The following is a 19953-nucleotide window of genomic DNA, read 5'->3' on the forward strand; positions in this document are numbered from 1 at the left end:
AGAACCATGGGGTGCCACCTGCACAGTATGCAGCTAAGCAAAGGTAGCTGGGCACTCAACACACCACGTTATTCATTCTTCAGCCTCACATTGGTTTATTTGGTCATCCTCCAAGGTCCAGGATAAGCCCCGCCTCTGCCATGAAGTCTTCTCTAACTTTTTTCACCCACATGGAACTTATCTCTTTCAGAATCCCAACAGCATTTATAGCTTGGACCATACAATTTAGCATTTAGATATTTTCCAAATGCTTCAGAATTGTTTTTTGTCTCTTATGCAGACTATGGGGATGGAGGGGATGGGTACAGTGCTGCTCCCCTCCACCCCAGCACTGAGAGGCAAGGCCTGGCAGAGGGCAAGGTTACCTGAAATGTGAAGTATTCATCTGCGGGGGCATTCAGCATGTTACATATCTGTAAAGTGAGAGGAGACAAAGGCTCTGAAATGTCATGCGGTGAAGCCATTAAGCCCACAATGAAGAAGGAACAAGAAAAAACCCATGAGGTGTGAATATTTCTTCCATAGATCTTAGTGGCTCACAAGGGCTCATACCATGTTTTACTGTGTATGATGCACACATTTTTTGCCCAATTTTTTTAGGGAAAAATAAGAATGCACATTATACATAGGTAATCATGTATAATTATTATACAATAATTATACAATTATTATACAATAATTATATACCATGGGTATAGTAATACCATGTATAACGCACACAAAAAACATGGGTGTGCATTATACAAGTCAAAATATGGTATTCACATTGGACCTTGGGTAGGCCAAATTTGCTAACAATGCATTGAACTCAGCTTGTTTTCTGCTAATTAATTAAGTCATTGGATGACATTTAGCATCATCTCTGCTTCTTTCTACTTTTCCAGCTTCTAAGGAGTCTTCTTCCAAATTCACAGCAACTAGATGAATGAACACTGCCAAAAATACAAGGGCAACACTAAAGAAAAATATGCAAATAAATGCTATAAATATATTTCAGAAACTTGGATCTGAAGGAGGAAGAAATAAAAATGGCAACATAAAGAAATGTTGAAAGCATCAAACACTTTTGCAGGGAGGAATTTTGATGCCAAAAAAATGACACAAATGGAGAAGCCCAACTTGGGAGAAAAGTCAGCCATGAGAAGGGAATAAAGTGGGAAAGCTATCGTGACCCTGTCCTCTGGCCTTGACACCTATGGGACCTCCCAGAGATCTCGTTTGTTGTCTTCCTATACCTGACCTCTCAGCCAGACCTGCCCTACTGTCCACTGGACCCCACCTGGCAGACCAGGGCAAAAATCATCTCTTCCTTTATCAACACACTATATTCTGCATTGCAATCAGTGGCAAAGTTCTCTCTTTATGTATTTTTTCTCTTTTCCAGTAATCTTCCATACTTCAAAAGTCTTGACCAAGGAGGGTGTACTTGAGATCAAATTAAACCCAGCATGAACCATGCTCATGGACTCCCAAAGGGCTCTGAAACCTGTGGGGCTGCAGAATTAAAAGCTGGGGGCCACTAGGTGTGTCACATGGGTGATGCTGTTATTTATTGCACTACATGGTACTCACTTCATGGAGACAATAAGGAAAACATGTCTTTCTAGTCTTTGTATCATGATATATTGTGTTTCATTCTAAACGATTTGATTCTGTCCTAGGGACATTATGAACTAATCGGCTTTCCCTTTTCTTACTGGATGCCGGAAAACTAAGAGCAAATGTGCGGCCTCATTTTATTAGTGTGGAGGGCATTGGGTAACAGGTTGTTATTATCTTCAGTCCTGGCTCTAATTTACATTCCTACCCTTGTTTTTTTTCCCCTTTCTCTTTTATACCTATTTCTATTTTGTGTTCTATTGCTTTATTTGGTTATTGAAACTTAAATCCTTTTTGTTTGTTTACATTTCTTATCTAGTGAGTTTCATCCAATATTATTCAAGATTTGTTCAATAACTTACGAATCCATTTTCAGCAACGTATGTTGGCAACCCACTAACGAGAGTCCAGTGGTCTGCGGGAGGCGTCCTTGAGGAAGAGTAGGAGAAAGGAAATCATTCCTGTACAGAGAAGTGCACCACGTACAAAAGTCAGATGGCAGCTCCTGAGCTGCTTTATGATAATACTCACAGAATCACTTTGATCTCTTCTTTTCCATGTAAAATGTAATCAATAATTTTATAAAAGATGATTTCCTAAGAGGAAAGCAATTATGAGAAAAATCTTATTTCCCCCAAAACACTTTTCACTGATGACCTTATACTAATAGAACCTTATTTCCCAACCATTTCTCTGCACAACATAAATTGCAAACTGCTCATATTCTGATTATATAAGCCTGTAATAAAACTAGAAATATCACCAGTCATTTATCTACATGAACAAGCCTGTTGAATTAAATTTCAAAAGTTGAATTCACCCAAACGACTTTTAGAGGGAACTTGCTTTTCCTTTAACTAATTCCTCTACTTTCCCGAGGTATCTGACTGATAACTTCAGGGGAACAAATCATGTAATTTCTCAACTTCGGTCAATGTTTTCCCTTCCCACGCGGACGGTGAGCACCTACCCCCTTCCAGCACTGGCTCATCTGAATGGAAGCCTGAGAAACAGGGTTCGGTGGATATGTTGAGAGTTATCCTCTCTCTTCTTTGGACAGATGAAGAGCCTGAGACCTGGACATGTTCTAGCCTGTTTCCCTATGTGCTGGGCATACAGTGGTGAGCACAGTCCTGCCCCATGAAGCTCGCAGTCACGGGGGACGTCAACCTACCCCAACCCTTCCCTAGAAGCTCCAGTCCAGCGTGTCAGAGGAAGGACCTGGGCACAGAATGTTTCAGAAGCTCTGCAAGTGTCTCTGATGTGTCCCTCCCTGTTGACAACAACTGGTCCCAAGCCGTGGCTTGACAGAAAAAGAAACTGAGAAGTTAAACAACAAATCAAGGCATGGGCCGTCCAGCTGGCTTGGGGCAGAGCTGGGACCAGAACTTCAAACTCCCTGTGCAGTACTCTTTCTCCTACTCCAAGGTCCCACAGAAAGAAAGCTACAGACTAAATCCCGGGTGTTTTCGGGCCCATGCTCTCTCCTCTGCATGTGGCTGCCTCTGCTTTAGCACCTGGCACCGCCACCGATATCACCGAGGAAGAGGTTTGCACTCACTCTGCCGTCCGGTGTCTTTGGACCTTTGTAAGGCTCGACTTCTCCAAGCTTGATTGGCCATTCATCATAGAATTCCTGGAGGCAATTACATTAAACATGATTTTTAAAGAAACTCTTCTATGACTGACCATGTCTTATATGAATTTCCTGGTTTGCATATTTTATGTTAATTTATGATTCTAGAATTTTAGAGCTGAAAACGATCTGTAATTCCCAGAAATGCTGCTTACAGGAAGTCGTGACTATGAACAAGTCACTTAGCCTTTCTCATTGGTAAAATGGGGATAATAATAGTATTTATTCCCTGGGGTCATTGTGAGGACTAAATGAATAATGCACACAGAGCACCTACTCCGACACACAGTTACAAGCACTCAATAGAGAGCAGCTCCTTTACTGATAAGTAAATTAAGTCTGGGTAGGTTAAGAGGCTCAGCTAAGGTCACAAAACTAGCCAGTGGTGCTGGCTGCCTTTCTTAACGTTCCATTCTCCCTTCTTCCTTGCTAACGGAACCTGATTTTATTTGGGTATCAGGTGGTAATCTGCTCAGGGGTCATGGGCCCAGCACAGCCCACGCGTGGTCTGTGTGAGGTGTCTTGGACTGCTGCGAGGGCAGGCACGAGGCCCAGTCGTGGGGAACAAAGACAGGGGTCTGCCAGGGGGCTTCTGGGGAAAGGCGTCCTCAGATGGAAGGTGATGAAAGTGACATTTGCAAGATGTTGTAAAGCAATATTGTCCATGAGTTGTATTCAGAATATGCAAAGAGCTCTTAAAATTGAAGAATAAGAAGAATAACAACCTATAACTAAACAGTGTGCAAAAAATCTGAACAGATGTCTCAGCAGGGAAGGCATACAGTTGGCAAGTGAGCATAAGAAAAGAAGCGTCCCATCACTTGCCATCAGAGAAATGTAAATTAAAACAATGAGATACCACTACGCAGCTATTGGAGTGGCTAAAATCCAAAATACTGACATCGCCAACTGCCAGCAAAGATGTGGAGCAACAGAAACTCTCATTTATTGCTCGTGGAAATGCAGAATGGCACAGCCACCTTAGAAGGCAGTCTGGTAGTTTCTTAAAAGCTAAATACAGTCTTAGCATATGATCCAGCAGTAGCCCTCCCTGGTACTTACCCACAGGCATGGACAAGTCATGTCCACATAAAAACTACACCTTATTTATAATAGCTAACATGTGGAAGCAACCAAGATGTCCTCCAGTAAATGAATGAATAAACTGTGGTGTATCCAGACAATGGAATATTACTCAGCATTAAAAAAAAGTGAGCTATCAAGCCATGGAAAGATGTGGGGGAAACTTAAATGCATATTGCTAAGTTAAGTAACCCATCTGGAAAAGCTATATGATTTTAACTATGGCATCATGAAAAAAGTAACTATAAAGGCAGTGAAAAAAATCAGTGGTTGCCAGAGACTTAGCATTGGGAGAGGGAGGGAGACTAGATGGAGCACAAGACTTTTGGTAAACTATTCTGGATGACACTGTAATGGCAGATACATGATACTGCATCTGTCAAAACCCAAAGACTGTACAACACAAAGAGGGAACCTGAATCCGGAGTGTGGACTTCAGTTAATAATACTGTATCGAAATTGATTCATCAATTCTAACAAATGGAGCACATTAATGCAAGATGTTATACTAGGAGAGATAAATAATAGGGAAAGTGGGGGGGATGTGGAGAAGGGAAGAAAATATACATGGGAACCTGCTGAACTTTTGCAAACCTTAAATTTCTCTTAAAAATAAAGTTTATTAATTAATATTTGAAAAGAACTCATTGAAGACACAGACAACTAGAAAATGGAAAAGCCGAGATTCTAGCCTAGATCTTTTTTTTTTTTTGCTCCAAAATGCATACTTTTTACCTCTGTACCATATTTTCTTGGCATTGGTTCTTGTGATCTATCACGACTGATTATTTACATAATGTATCCATTTTTTAACCAATCACATTTCATGTGAGATGTGTTTTACAGGAGATTTTAAGCAAGAAAAAGCATCTGGAGCAACGAGGACCTTCTCCTTGGTCGTGTCCAGCAGCCCGATGGAGTAGCGCTCACAGTGCAGATACGTCCGGACTGTGTAGAGCACTTTGTGAAACTGTCGCTCAACATCCGTGAGCTCTTCAAACACTTTATTGGCTGACCACATAAGGATCTGAAAGTAGATTTTTTAAAAGAAAACTGTTAGAACAAAATACGCTATGAAAAGATAGAGCTTTCACCAGGGGGTGCATCAGATAAAATGAAGCTGTACCACTGGGCAATGCAATTCCATTTCTGAAGATGTCCATGCCCAACAAAAGACTGATTCCCTGCGTGGAATGATGAGGAGACCTTTGCAAGGCTGTGGGCTTATGAGAGAGGATAAGCTACAATTGGTTCCTTTGTCCAAATGTTTTGGCTTCAAAGGGCAAGTGACCTAAAATTGGCAGCAGAGACAGTCCCTGGGCAGCCGAGCTCCTGCTGACCCTCGCTGGCAGAAAGCTGCATGCCTCCTTCCATGCACCCTGAGCTAGTCAGAGGTAACCCTACCTGGACTGTTAGAACGGGAAGGGGCCTTGAAAGCCTTCCATCCCAACCCCCTTCCCACCATTGTACGAATGAGGAAACTGAGGCCCAGGGAATGGTCCAGACTGAGGTATCCTGGCTGCCAATGTTGTTCTTTATACCTCTGGCTCAGGGAGGAAACAGACTCCAGAGGAATGAGTTGCTCCTCAGATTAATACCTTCATGTACCAGGTACTGCTAACAGCCTTATGCAAACTAATTTATCTAATGACTATTTAATCATCACAAAAACCATGTGGGGTGGGTACTATAATTATCACTGTCACCTCATAGATGACGAAACCATGACTGCCTGGGATGGAGACTGAAGAACGGCACACCAGATGCTCATACACCTGGGAAGGCAGGTGGGTAGGGATGGAAAGCCAGGGCGGACCATGAAGAGGTACCTGGGGCTGCAGTTTGGGGATCTGCTCCATGTGTCTGAAACCCCCATGAGGGAAAGAAGGGGTCTGGTCTGGCTGCCTCTGGGTCCCTTTGTCAGAACAGGTGAGTGCAGAATGATTAATGTCCCTTTCTCTTTACCTGGCTTCTTCGGGATTCAACGCTGTACAGGTAGTTGGTGTGATGAAGCTTTAGGATGATAGAAACAAAGGCGAGGTACTGGGAAAACACCTACAGGTGACAGAGAAAAACAAATAGATGTGACATCTTTTTTCGGATGTTTTATATAACAAATAAACTTCCCAAACCTCCGACTGGATGCCTAGGGGTTAGCATTACCTCTTCGTCCTGTTTGGAAAATTCAGGCGCATTTACTTTGTTAACTGCCATAACCACAGCCAGAACCTCCTTGCCCATCACAACTGGGGCTGCCAGCAGGTTCCTAGTGACATACCCGGTGTGTTTGTCCATGAAGTCAGAAAAGTGGCTGTTCTGAAAAACACGTTCACACGTTGGCCAAAGCAGCACAGAACCACAGCACGTAGATCTAGGAATGGCAGCAGGTCCTTCCATCTCGTCCGAATTCTGACAGATAACCAGGGCCCCCGTGCAGCAGTCCTGAGAAAACATACCCCCGCCCCACCGCTGCCCCATCCCATGACTGCTCAAAATGAAACTGCCCATTTCAGAGTGAGTGTCTCCCAGCTGAGCTGTGGCCTATGTAGGTTAGGCTGAGATTGGGGTGGGAGAAAAGAGGTGATGTTGCAGCCAAGTGGAAAGAAGGTGCTAAGAGGACGGCAGGAAAAAACTTCTGTTACAATGAACAGAAAGTGTGTGCTGGACAGGAGAGCATAGCTGGGGTTCCAGGCATATTTCAAAGAGTTTTTTCTTTAATTTTCATCTGACAATACATTTATTGATTTTAGAGAGAAAAGAAGTTGGGAGTGAAAGAGAGGGAGGGATGGGGAAAGAGAGAGAGAGAAAGAAAGAGAGGGAAACATTGATTGGTTGCTTCCTGTACACCCCCTGACAGGGTATCAAACCTGCAACCAGGTATGTGCCCGGCCAGGAGGTGGAACCCGCAAACTTTTGGTGTACAGGACGATGCTCCAACCAACTGGGGAGCCACCCACCCGAAGCAAAGAAGTCTTATTTCTAACTACAAACATGAAATCTGCAGTTGACACCAGAGAACCATTATATCATAACATAAAGAAAAAGTGAGTAATCCCTCAAACCACCAATCTTGCCCAAGGATATCAGTGTTAACTGCTTGGTGTGTCTACTTCTATGCCTTGCTCTGTGCTTGGACAAAGGTTTTTCTTTTCTGTTTTTTATAAAAATTTCCTTTCTGATTGTATACAATACTTTCATCACGTCACAGTATTTTACGGACATCCCTCCAGACCAATGCACGTGGATGTGAATTTACCTCCCAGAGTCCTGCACATCACTCCACAGTGTGGCAGCTCCCCGGCCCACTCACCATCCTCTACCGGTCAGTCTGTCTGTAGTGTTCTCCACTGCAAACAATGCAGCCCTGATCGTTCTCGCTCTTATGCTGATGTGATGGGTTTCCCAAAGTAGAAATTCCTTTTGCTGGGTCCCCAGGTATGTGCAGTTTTCTTTACACAGAGTACTTTTATGAAAGGTTGGAATTCTTACTCCCACTGGTCACATGTGAGAGGATGACCTTCTTACCAGCACCAGATTCTAACCAGTGGTTATTGTTCTACCAAGCTAGTGTCTTTCATTCATACAGTTTTTTCTCTCTTTAGGAGAGGATCTTTCCAGATACAAACTTCATGTGGCATATGAGAGATGATTCAAATACACTAACCACAGGAAGAGCAGAGGGATGAGTTTGGAGGGGGGTGCAAACAAAAGGGCTTCAGAAGAAGGTCAAGGATGGCTGTTACCTTACTAGCTGTAATTTAGAGGAACACTTCCTCATGGGTACAGGCTCAGCCTTCTGGGGTCCTTACTATCCCCTCTTTGAACCTGAGGCTTCTTCAATTAGAGCTGAACTTTCAGCCTAATTCTGAGACTGAATGGCCAAAATTAATGTGGCATTGCTTTCCCAAGTTGTATTATTTTCACTTGCTCGTGTTCATGGTGCTTCTAAGAGCAGCACAGGCCTTGGAAGCTGGACTCTGCTCAGTTTCCCAAAGTAAAAAGGTGAGAGTCCACTGGTGTATAACTTATGGGCCAGAATTGCCACCAGGGAACACAGGCCGCTTGGTCAACAGAACCCGCAGCTCGGCCCAGAGTGGTTCTCGCTGGCTGTGCCTCCGAATCCCCTGCAGATAAACACAGACTTGCAGAGCTCACAGCAGACCCATAGCCCTAATCTCCTGATATGGGGTCTGTCTTCCTGAGGAATCTGCACTTTCAGCGGGTGAATCACTCCTGTGGAGAATCCCCAGAAGTGGGACCCTTCACAAAGAACACGTGAGATGCTAAGGGAGGCGGACGCAGGCCTTCACCACCCGCCCCGCCCCTGTGGCTTTTTCTTACCTTTCCCAACATGGAACCGCACAAACCACTATATATTTAGGAGGCAACATTGCATAATGGTAAAGAAAATTTTGCAAGTGGTAATAATGACATGATCTACTGTCTAGAATCCTCTCTGTGAAGACAGGGGTATCAGCTGAGCACTTAGAGAATTGTCTTGACACAAAGTGGGTGTTCAAAGAATACGAGGAAGAGAAACCTGAAATTTTTAGGGGGCCTCCCTGGATGAAAAACGGTTCTCTTTTACAATTACTATTTTGCATCTAGCTCTAGTTTTTCTAACCACTTCTAATCGCTGAGACATTAGATGCTCGTGTCAGCCTCCTTGCCCGGGAGCGCGCTTCCTTCTGGGGGCCAACACTCTGCCCCACGCTCCCAAGAGTCACATTTCCTTCCTGACTACTTCATCTGTTATTTCTCTCTGCTTCCCATAGCATCTGCCCTCTCAGGCCAGGGCATCCTCAGAATTAGGTTCTTTCTCTTAACCCACTGCTTGCCCAGGCCCGCTCACATCCGGTTTTCCTCCTAACCTGTCACCCACTACAGATCACGATCACCTCCACTCACACGGCCGTCCTGGGCACTGAAGGCATAAGCGAAATGCCAGACACACACCCCATGGGATGGAGTCAGCATCTCCCGGCTAACACTTCACTCTGCTGCTTCAACACTGGATGCTATTTTATTCTAGATTCTGCACGTGAGAAAACCTTCTCAAATTCATTTGGCTGGTTTGAGAAAATGGTTGTTGCGTTTGAAAATAGAATGCTTGCTTATTATCATATCTGAAAACCCTGGATAAAATCATCCATCAAATTACACGGGTGGCAGGGGCAGGGGTGAAATGCGGCTTTCTGCTTTTTTATTTTCACTAGCTCAAACGATCCTTACTGGTTTGTCTGAGTAAACTCTGTATTTCTCAAACGCACAAACTCCCTCTGACGGTCCTTCTCCAAAGGAGCCGCTTAGAGCAACCAGAGAGAACACTGTTTAGAATAGCAGTTGGCCTGGCTCCCTCACCCAATCACAGCATTGTTAAATTCTGATTAAATCCCATCATCCTTTGTGAGCAGGAGTCAGAAAGAGAGGAGAGCAGGATGAGAGAGGAGGGAGGAAAGGGAGCTCTAAGTGTCCTGTTAATCATTGGAAACCTAGGAATTCTCCATGGCTTCTCTTTTAAATCACAGTCGGAACGAGAACCGCCCATCCATAGTTAATCAACTGCTTTCCCAGTAGGAAAAGAAATGATTAACTTGAAAAGACTATCTCTCAGTTTCCTGTTATTCAAAGTTTTCCTGCCTTTACCTTGTTTTAAAAACAGGCAATAACCATTGACCCAGTTTTGTCCACCCACACCCAGCTCCCCAAACCCTCTTTGGCATAAAGATGATGTTATCATCTTTATGAATCAGGCACTTCACGTCCACCTCATCCGTGCATTTGGGTACCTGTATTCCACAGGTGCAGAAACTCAATCCCTCACACAGTTACCTTGTCTCAGACCTGGATGTCCATCCAGTGTGTCTGATGCCAAAGCTGTCACCCTGCACCATGTGGCTTCCTTGTTACAACTTGAGTGGAACCCCAAGGTCCGGAGTATCCAGTTCTGCCTTGGTCGGGGTGTGAGAAGTCCTTCCCTTACCTGTGCCCACACTGCCACCCAGAGAGAAGTGGTGTGTGGTCAGCGACGCGGTGAAAGAGGAAGGCCTCCGAAGGCCTGAGCTGTGGTCCCAGACCCGCCACGTCCTGGCTAATTGACCGTGAGAAGATTCTAACACAGACAAGGTGCGAAAGTGCCTTCTGCACAGGGTCTTTGCCAGCATCAAGTGAGATCAAGAATGAAAAAAATCTACACAATTGCCAAGTGCAGTGAAAAAGGTAAAGAATTAATAGAAACTTCATTTAAAACACAGGTTTTCAGCAGCTTTCTCTTTGCAGATTTTGCCACGGTGACTGAAATGTGAACTTGCAGAGAACAGGCTGATGGTTGCCAGAGGGCATGAGGGAGGGGAACTGGGTGAAAAAAATAAAGGGATTAAGAAGCATAGACTGGTGGTTACGAAATAGTCACCAGGAATGAAGTACGGTGTAAGGAAAGTAGTCAATAACACTGCAGTTGTGTGTGGTGCCAGGTGGGCGCTGGGAATATCGAGGGGATCACTCTGTAAAGTACATGGCTGTACACCTGGCACTAATACAAAATAATACTAAACGTCAACTGCAATTGAAAAATAAAATTTAAAAAAACTATTAAAAAGAACATACAAACGGAGAAATACAGCAGAGACTTGGGGTTTAGTGAGGGTGGAAGGAACACTGGGCAGAGGGAGGCCTCCATTCTCTTCGGCCCTTTGTGTTCACCTGCCAGACCACGGACTCAGAGACGCAGCTCCCGTGACCCCAGCTTCCTGTCTGCCTGAGCAAAGAGTTGGACTAATAGCTCCAGGGGCCATTTCCATCCAGCATCCACAGCTGACTTGAAATTCGCTTCCTCCTCTTACATCTGCTCACCCAGGAGATGAGTGGTTCCCAACATTGGCTGCGTATTAGAATCACACTAGTGCCTGCATCCCAACCCCTGGGTCTACGCAATTGGTCTTTTGAGAGTCTCATATAACAGTATTTTTTAAAGCATTCCCAATTTGATTTTAATGTGCATCCAAAATTGAAAAAGCACCCCTTTTGGCGGGAAAAATGCTTAGAAGCAGTAGAAGTGGAGAATAAATGAAACCTGTGTTTCCCCTCTGAGCTCAGGAGGGTGTCTGTCTTCAGCCCATGTGTGTCTGTCCCACCAGAACAGCTGGGAGTCCTCAGGAAAAGGGAGGCTCGAGAGGAAAGACACCCACCCCCCTCCATGTACCTCCCTGTCCACGCAGGGCGCTCACCAAGGACAGCAACAGACCAAGGCCACCCGATCTTTTGACCACTCCATTCTGTCATTTTTCTCAACACAGAGAACTGGGCTCATCAATAAAGTATTATAGTAGAAGTCATTTTATCCATCTCTTTTTAAAAAACTTTCAGAAAAAAAATCTTGCAGGTCACTTTCTTAAGTTTGATGCCTTAGTAATTTTGGACATGGCCTCAGTTGGAGACTGGCCAAGAGCATGTTTCCACGGCAGGGGCTGTGGGGACAGCCTCCTAACTGGTGTCCAGAGAACTTTGCCATAGGGCACAGACCACTGGCGGGCCTCACACCTCCTGAAGCCAGCTTGATTCCCTGGAGGGGGGTGAAAAAGAACCAAGGACTCCTTGTGCCAGCGGCAACCCTTGCACCTGAGAGCTGCCCAGTGGCTGTTTGCCGAGTGTTGCTAATGTTTGACGACTCTGGGTCTTCTGGATCCCGGAGGCTCGCCTCCTCTAAGCAGCTCCAGGAGGCCCAGGAGAAGATTATCTGCCCCCCTCCTAAGCCAGCAGTAAATCTCCGCACAGAAAGCACGTCAGGGGTGGTTTTCCATCAACTCCATGACAGCATAATCCACCTCCCCCCTCTCCTTACTAGCAAAGCAAAATAATGGGGCTCGTGTAGAAAGAGGCCTGGCAGGAGAAACTGCAGGCTGTTGCCTGTAGTTATTGCTGAGTGGAGGGACTGGGGGGGTTTGTATTTCCTCCTTTTTATTTGCATTTTGTCATTTTCCTAAAATGAACACGCACTGTGGTGGTGAGGAGGAGTCAAATGTTCTGTTTTTAAAAGAAGATAACCATTAGTGCACTATCGGCCTTCAGGAGGACCCAGCAGTCCCACTCCCCAGATTGGGATTTATTCTGGACAGAGCTGTGTTACAGGGGGCTGGGACGGCCAGCGGCACTCCATGGTCACCCAAAGTCACATGTTTAATCATCTAAATCTGAACTCTCAATGGTACTGTTTTCCTTTTTGCACATTTACCCTATAGGTGAAAGAATTCACTTAGGAGCCAATCCATCCCAAAGAAGAGAGTGTTGTGGGTGAGAGGCCTGGGGGGCAGTTCAGGGTCTCCCAGCGGACGGCCTGCTTTGTGGTGCTGTTCAGAGCACGGGCGAGGTGTGAGGGAGGACGTGTGGACTGTGCCTGGCGCCTGTAAGTTGAATTCGAATTGAACTAGGCATCTTATATATTTTCTTTTCTAAATCTGTCAGCCCTGGACCTAGGTGCTCCTCTTCCCCGCTGCTCCCACTCCCCAGGTTAGAGCCAATGCCACAGGATGGCCCCCGGACCCCAGGTCTCCCTCCTACTGTCCCTCCAGGACGCTGCCAGGTCCTCATCTCTGCCCTACTGCCATAATTCCACCTACCTTCTTCACATCTGGGACATTAACGGCTTTCTTTGTGTGTGCAACCCAACCTACTATCCCGATGTCCAAGGGAAACACAACTTCTCTGTCAGGCACCACCAGGTCGTCCTCAAACTTGGAGGTCGGAGTGACGTTGAGCAGCCTGGAGGCCACCTCGGGCGTGCCGTTGCGGGAGCGGCCGAGGAACAGGCTGCAGCGGTCAGCCCGCAGCAGCTGCGCCAGCCTCTGCAGGGCCCTGTGCACCGCCGCTTCTGCGCTGCCCGCCTCCTCCCGCATGGCCTGGAGCAGCTCCACGCACAGTGCCGCCTCATCCTCTGACGACAGCCCCTGGACGGACCCACTGGCCGGGCCCTGCACCCCACTGCGTTCGGAGGCTTCAACCAGCGCCGCTGTTTGCAGCTTCCTGTCGAAGTACTCCTTGGCAAACCCAGGGTGGTCCTCCAGGTATCTCTCCACCGCCTCTTGGCTAATCTCACCCATGACTTGGCTTGCTTTGCTGTCCTAGTTCCCAAAGAAAGACCCTCCGGGCACCACCTGGGGCTGAGGGCCAAGAAGAAACTACATCCTGGTCCAGGTTACTGAGGAGATCCTAAGTGGCACCTCAGTGGGACCCCAAAGGTCAAGCAGAATGATTGCTTACCAGAGCTTTCACACTGCCTGTACTCTCTGGGTGTGACAGAAGGTCCTGGCTTAGAGTGGGATTGGGGAAGCACAGGATTACAGAGCTCTTCAGGACACAAACCCCTAAGCATTCTTAGCTTATAAATCCTCAGAGAATCTTTGGAGCATCTGAGATAGGCCAGGCAAGTGGCAAGTTGCAGTGACCATTCCAGAAATAGTAACGCACATTCTGCAGCTGGAAAGAATCACCGACATATCTATGAATTGTATTATGTTAGCATCAGTTGACAACTTGAATTATTCCTTCAAGACAGTGATATGAGGTGAAAACACTTACACTTTGGATACAGCAGCTTTAATGAACACCAGGGGAGATGGAAGGGTTTAACAGCAACATGACATAAAATGGAATATTAATTTTCCTTCTCTTAAAAGTCCTTTGATCATCCAGTTTGCATAGTCTACTTTTTGTCTAAACTCCTCACATCTCAATCCTCCTCACTTTAGAAAGCTGGACCTTGGAAGAGTTTTAAAGGAACAACCCTTGGACTTATAACTAGAGAAGTGAAACATTTGCCTGCGTGTGACCCAGGCCTAATCAAGCCACCATATCAATAATAACCCTTATCAAGAGACAGGGCCACCAGAAGCAACCCATGCAGCCACTAACTGGGTTTTCCTGCTAAGCATATTAGTTTGGATTTTGTTTTCAATAGTAACAGCCAAATCTCATGCATTTTTGCTCCAAAGTACAGCCGTTAAATCTACTGGATAAAACCTGTCTTGGCTGTTGCTAGGATCTGTAATGTCTCAGGGACTTCTGGCCTGGAAAGCACACTTACTACTACTTAGTTTTGTTTAATGTTCAATTTATTAAGCTTTTACATTGATTAAGCACATTTTCCCAAATATTTAAACACTATTATGCAACTCATAAGTCAAACTACACGTTTCATGAACCAATTTCCTTAAATATTTAAATGCTGATTTCAACCTTAGTCAAGATCTTTTAAACATTTCTATAAAGCTACGAACTATGTAACAAACTCTTTTGAATGGAAACACACATAACGTGTTATAGTGACTCTGAAAATTATTGTTATACCCACATTGAAGTTTGCTTCAAAATTGCAGCCCTATGGATTTCACGTACTTCTCTAAACTTAAAGCTTTACCTCTATGATGATAGCAGTCATATTAGAAAGAAAATAAAAGAGATCTACTGTAGTAAAGAAATCCATTCACAAACAAAGTTTTTAAGGCCATTTTCATAGATTATGGGTAAGGTTGCTTAGGAACGGAAAAGAAAGGGACAAATGGGAGGCACGATTCCAGGCAACAGTTGATGGGGCGGGCGATCAATTAGCTAGAAAGAGAAGCAAGAAAGTGGGCTCGCTGGTGACTACTTTGAGCCCTAAAGACCAGTTTATGAAGACAAAGATTGTTTTAAAAAAAATACTGGAAAGCTGCCTTTGAGCGCACACACAGGTACCTTCCCTCCTGTCCCTTCCCTCCCTGTCCCTGATGGATGGGGTCCAACTTCTTTGGGACTCTCTGAGCTTCCTGGATTTCCTGGAAGTCTATTTCCTTTGCCAGATTGGGGAAGTTCTCCTTTATTATTTATTCAGATAAGTGTTCCACTTGTTGCTCTTCCTCTTCCCCTTCTGGTAACCCTATAATTTGGATGTTGGAACCTTTAAAGATGTCCTGGAGGTTCCTAAGCCTCTCATTTTTTTTGAATTCTTGTTTCTTCATTCTTTTCTGTTTGGTCATTTTTTCCCTCTTTCTGGTCCACTCCATTGATTTGAGTCCCAGTTTCCTTTCCATTACTATTGGTTTCCTGTGCATTTCCCTTCGTTTCAATTAGTTTAGCCTTCATATGTTCCTCTAATTTGTGACTGAAATCAACCAGTTCTGTGAGCATCCTGATCACCAGTGTTTTGAACTGTGCATCTGAAAGTTTGGCTATTTCTTCATCGCTTAGGCTTATCAGCACTGGGGCTCTGAGTTGTTCTTGAGCCATGTTTTGATCTATTCATGCCTGTTATTATGAGGAGCAGAACTTTAGTTGTTCCCCAGGGCGGGGCTACCCAGGTTGCTGGTTTGTGACGCTGTATGTGGGGGCGGGGTCAGAGAGGGACAATGGCGGTTCCCTCTGCTACTTCCTGCTGCTGGGGCCTGCACGGTCTGTCTCACTGCTAGCTCCTTCACTGGTTTATCTGCACACGAATGTGTGACCGTGATCAGCCCTCAATGGGTTCACCGCCTTGCACCCTCAGTGGGTCTGCCCAGTACTCCACACCTGGGATCCGTCCATGGCGGCTGGTGCTCCTGGGTCATGTGCCCAGGTCAGTCAGGTGGATCTTTCCTGCCCGACCCCGCTCTGCTGCTGGCTCTGCCCCTCTTACTGGTTTGGTTGAAGGGTTCATTGTTGTCAGACTTCCGTGTAGTTCAATTTTCTGTGGTTTGGCTACATTTTTGTTGCTAAAACTTTGTTGTTTTTAAACTTGATTGTGTGAGAAGGTGCAGTGCTTCCACCTATGCCTCCATCTTGGCGGAAGTCCTCATATGTTTATTATATATGACATATATTATATATTATATATTTACTATATGTATTATATAGAAATACAATTATATGTGACAATTATCTATCAATAAGTATAACTATATATTTATATAATAAATATATAAAATTAAATATCTAAAAAATTACCAAACTGACCAGTTAGAATGAATTTTTGACACTGCAAAATAATTGTTGATTTTGTTAAACATCACTATTAAACTTTTATGTCAGCATTTCTAGTTGATTTAAACATACTTTTTTTTTAAAATAGAGCATTAACTTGTAGGGGAAATGAGAGGAAAGGTCAATATCCTAGATGTGACAGACATTAACAGTCATTTGTTTTGATAAAGTGTATCTGAGATAATAACTAAGCTGATATGAAAACTCCATTTCATTTAATGGGTATTTTTATTTTTACAACTATAATCCACAAAGTTATGACCATGAAAAAGTGCTCATTAGAGTGGCTAACATTATAATATGTAATCTGTGCCAGGCACTTTTCTAGGGCCCTTACGTGTATTCTGTCATTTAACTCTTAAAATAACCTCATGAGGTAGGTGCTATTATTGCCTGTACTTTACTGGTAAGAAATTGAAGCACAGAGAAATGAAATAGCTTGCTCAAGGTCACACAGATAGTAAGTGATAGTGACCTACCCCAAGCCTATCAGTTTAAATAGGATTAAATGGAAAAGTGCACCCCTGAGGGGTACAAGACATCATACTAGCTGCTTACAGGGGAATATGCAAAGACCTTTCCTTTAAGGAGTTTAAAATCTAGACAGATATCATATAAAATGTCAAACACTAATACAGGAGTTAAATAAAAATTCCAGGGACACTTTTTAAAAACCTACAGATATACTAAAGAATGGTTGAACTTCCTTAAACTTTCTGTTTAATAACTTTACATTCTTCAGTAGTATGCTATATTAATGAACATACATAATGTTTAATTCCAATACTACTAAGAATTTTCCACTGCAGTTAACTATTCCTATTGGAAGTAATGCTTATAAAATAGCCCAAATCATGCACGAGGTTGAAACACTCACATAAGACCAACAATATCCTGAACTGGGTACATTTCAGATCATCATATTAAACCCATTCTTCAGCTTCACCTTAGCAAAATTTTTCATTCTTCCTGCTCTCTACCACCAAAAGGCATCCCCTAAAGGCAGGTGTGTCAGACACATCCTGGCAGCTAAGTGCAAAGGGCCCCTTTACGTTGCCTGTTTGCTCTTGAGGGAGTATCTGCCTGTGCCTAATGGATGTGTATGACCAGGTATCTCAGAGATGATGCATGGTGGGACCCATGTTATTTTCAACTAAATCAATTAAATTCAGCAATGACTTTGTAACTGCTATAAAAAAACCCAACCCTATGAAAAAATTAGTTGGACGTTTTGTACCTGAACATGTTGGCTGAGTAATCTTTTCATTTTCCCACCATTTATTCTGGCATCTTTTAAATGCAGTGAGAAGACAAATGCTACCCATTTTTTAATTTTTGTTCCAGTTTTCTTGACCTCTCTGTCAAGATGTGGGTGTAAATGTCAGTTTATACAAAAGGGAGCTGATTGGAAATGCTTAACTTTTATAAGGGCAAGGACATAGATTTCTTGTATCAGATCTTCTTTCAATTATAGCAAAACGTTTTTCAATATTTCCTAGGAGTTAGTGGCTTGTCTGTTGACACTTTAGTTAAGGTAACAGTAATTTCTGTTACTGTAGGTAACTTATCCCAGTGAAAGTTTATTTCTCATTCACATCAAGTTAATCACTGGTGGGAGTCCCAGGATGATGGAGGCTGCACCAGTGGGCAGACAAGGAGAGAGAGAAAGAGCCAGGACAATGGGACGGGCACGAGTTTTCACGAGCCCTCTCTGCGAGGGACACACAGCACTTTAGTCCACCTTCCATTAACTGAAACTTAGGCCCGTGGTCTTAGAGAGATGCAGGAAGTGGGGAGGTGCCCTTTGGCAGATCAGCCTTTTCCCCAAAATTCTACATCATGGAAGAAGAGGACAAATTATTTCAGTAGAAGGATGGTTAGCCAGCTCTGCTACAATGGCTAGATCCCGAGAACTTCTATTTTAGAAAGAACGGCCTCTTACCAGGCTTTTTAAAATAAATATTTTACGAAGCTTACCTAAAATGACAAATTTAAACACAACAAATTAAATCAATATCTATTGATTGAGCACCTACTATGTACAGGTCTCTTAATAAATCCCGTGGAGAAGCTGGTGGGGGTGGACACCAAGATGAATGAAACAAGATCTGTTTCTCCATGAAGTATGGTAAGTGACACTTTGTGTATATTGTGTACAATTTGTAAGATATCATTGAAAACATAATTTTACATCTAGAAAAAAACTGCAAAGAGAATATTTGTTTTATATTCTGATTAAACACTTTCACTGTAGGAAAATTTGGAAATTACAGAAAGGTCCCAGTCCAAAAAATACAAACAAAACAAAGACACCCCACCCCTTTACATCACCCTAACCTTGTCTACCACACAGAGGTGATCACTGTGAAGTTTTTCCCATCAATATTTTATCTATACATGCATATTTGAAATTTAATTTTATGTAGATAAATTTTGAAGCACTAAAGTTAAAAATATCAGCTGACCTGTATTCACATGTGCGTAATCATGAAGAACTTTGAGAGAGAATGCCAAAGCAAACTGTTTTTCTTTGCTGGTATTTGGGACACCAAGGTTCACACTTTATCATTAAAAGACAGAGATAGCGTGAGAGGAGGAACAAGCATCTAACAAATGAATGAAAAAATGTCGCTGTAAAAACAACCTCTATAAGAATGCATTGAAATCCCCTGTGCTTATTCAATAGATGGAGTGTGCAAGGACGACCAGAATATGATCTAGGAGAAATGCTTGAAAGGGCTGGGGACGCAAGGGAACTTTTCTAGCATAATAGCTGTCCAAAGGCAGCCGGGCTCAGCTGGAAGCTCTCCTGTGATGGAGAGCAGGGCTATGTCGCCCCCAACAATTCACAGGTGTTGGAGGAGAACCTGGAAGATCTCTACTTCAGAAAGTCAGAGGGGATCCAACCATTGGACAGGAGATTGAGATGCTCTAAAGCCCTTTCCCACCTACGATGCACAGATTCTACCACAGGTGTGACTACACACACGGTCCCTGCAGGACTGGCTCTGAAGCAGACCTTCTCTGAGCTGGTGGGATTTTGCATCCTGTGATAAAGCTGGCCTAACCAGAAGGCCTTCTAGTTAAAATTTGGCCAGAAACAGGGCTTTCTGAGCTCTGGGGCAGTAGGGAGTTAAATGCATCATCACTGGCCCTCCTGAGACACCGGGGACTCAGATGAGAGCCAGAGTGGAGGGCACGGTGGGAGGAAGCAGAACAGGTAGGTGAGGTGTCCAAACAGTTACAGCGTGGGGGCTAAAAATATACTAATGCTTTCCCTCCCACCTTCTTAGCTCTCCTTGAGCTAATACTCAAATTAACAGAGAGAGATTAACAAGAGAAAATCATAACTTTAATACATGCACCCAAGGAATTCAAATAAGCATGAAAACTCCAAGGACAGAGAGGCAACATTGGGTGAATATGACATTTTGGACAAAGGGGATAAAGGAGGTGGGGCGGGTGGGGTCTGAGATTTCAACAGTGAAAAGGGTGCTTCATAGGTAGTGGAGGACCAGCAAACACACAAGGCAGGAGATTCCCCCTGTGATTCAGAGACAGCGGGGCACGGGGGGGACCTAAATAGCAGGCCTGCCCGAAGCCCTCCTATTTACCACACCTAATTCCAATTAGACTAAGGCGAAATC

At 44.1% G+C, this 19953-nt stretch overlaps 1 protein-coding gene and 1 long non-coding RNA gene across 16 annotated transcripts in view; one reads left to right on the forward strand and one right to left on the reverse strand.

Annotated features, from left to right (window-relative positions):
• The window catches only part of PDE6C (phosphodiesterase 6C), a 48909-nt gene that overhangs the window by 26784 nt on the left and 2172 nt on the right, over window positions 1-19953 (reverse strand). For 5 of the 15 annotated variants that reach the window (XM_053663854.1, XM_053663852.1, XM_053663850.1 and 2 more), the window contains exons 1-7: window positions 6482-7616; window positions 6284-6373; window positions 5205-5345; window positions 3161-3235; window positions 2131-2195; window positions 1962-2028; window positions 366-413 (exon numbers count right to left, since the gene is read on the reverse strand). In XM_053663854.1, coding sequence (XP_053519829.1) covers window positions 366-413; window positions 1962-2028; window positions 2131-2195; window positions 3161-3235; window positions 5205-5345; window positions 6284-6373; window positions 6482-6826 — 831 coding nt within the window. In that variant the 5' untranslated portion in view covers window positions 6827-7616. The other 10 variants (XM_053663856.1, XM_037156702.2, XM_037156703.2 and 7 more) reach the window with 10 other exon arrangements.
• On the forward strand, window positions 10418-19197 carry LOC119057785 (uncharacterized). The gene is made up of 3 exons (XR_005084137.2): window positions 10418-10537; window positions 18352-18434; window positions 18993-19197. It is a non-coding gene; the product is annotated as an uncharacterized LOC119057785 (long non-coding RNA).

The sequence above is a fragment of the Artibeus jamaicensis genome, unplaced genomic scaffold (genome assembly GCF_021234435.1).
Source record: "Artibeus jamaicensis isolate MK-2021 breed Jamaican fruit bat unplaced genomic scaffold, CSHL_Jam_final contig_332, whole genome shotgun sequence".
In the NCBI taxonomy this organism is placed as follows: Eukaryota; Metazoa; Chordata; class Mammalia; order Chiroptera; family Phyllostomidae; genus Artibeus; species Artibeus jamaicensis.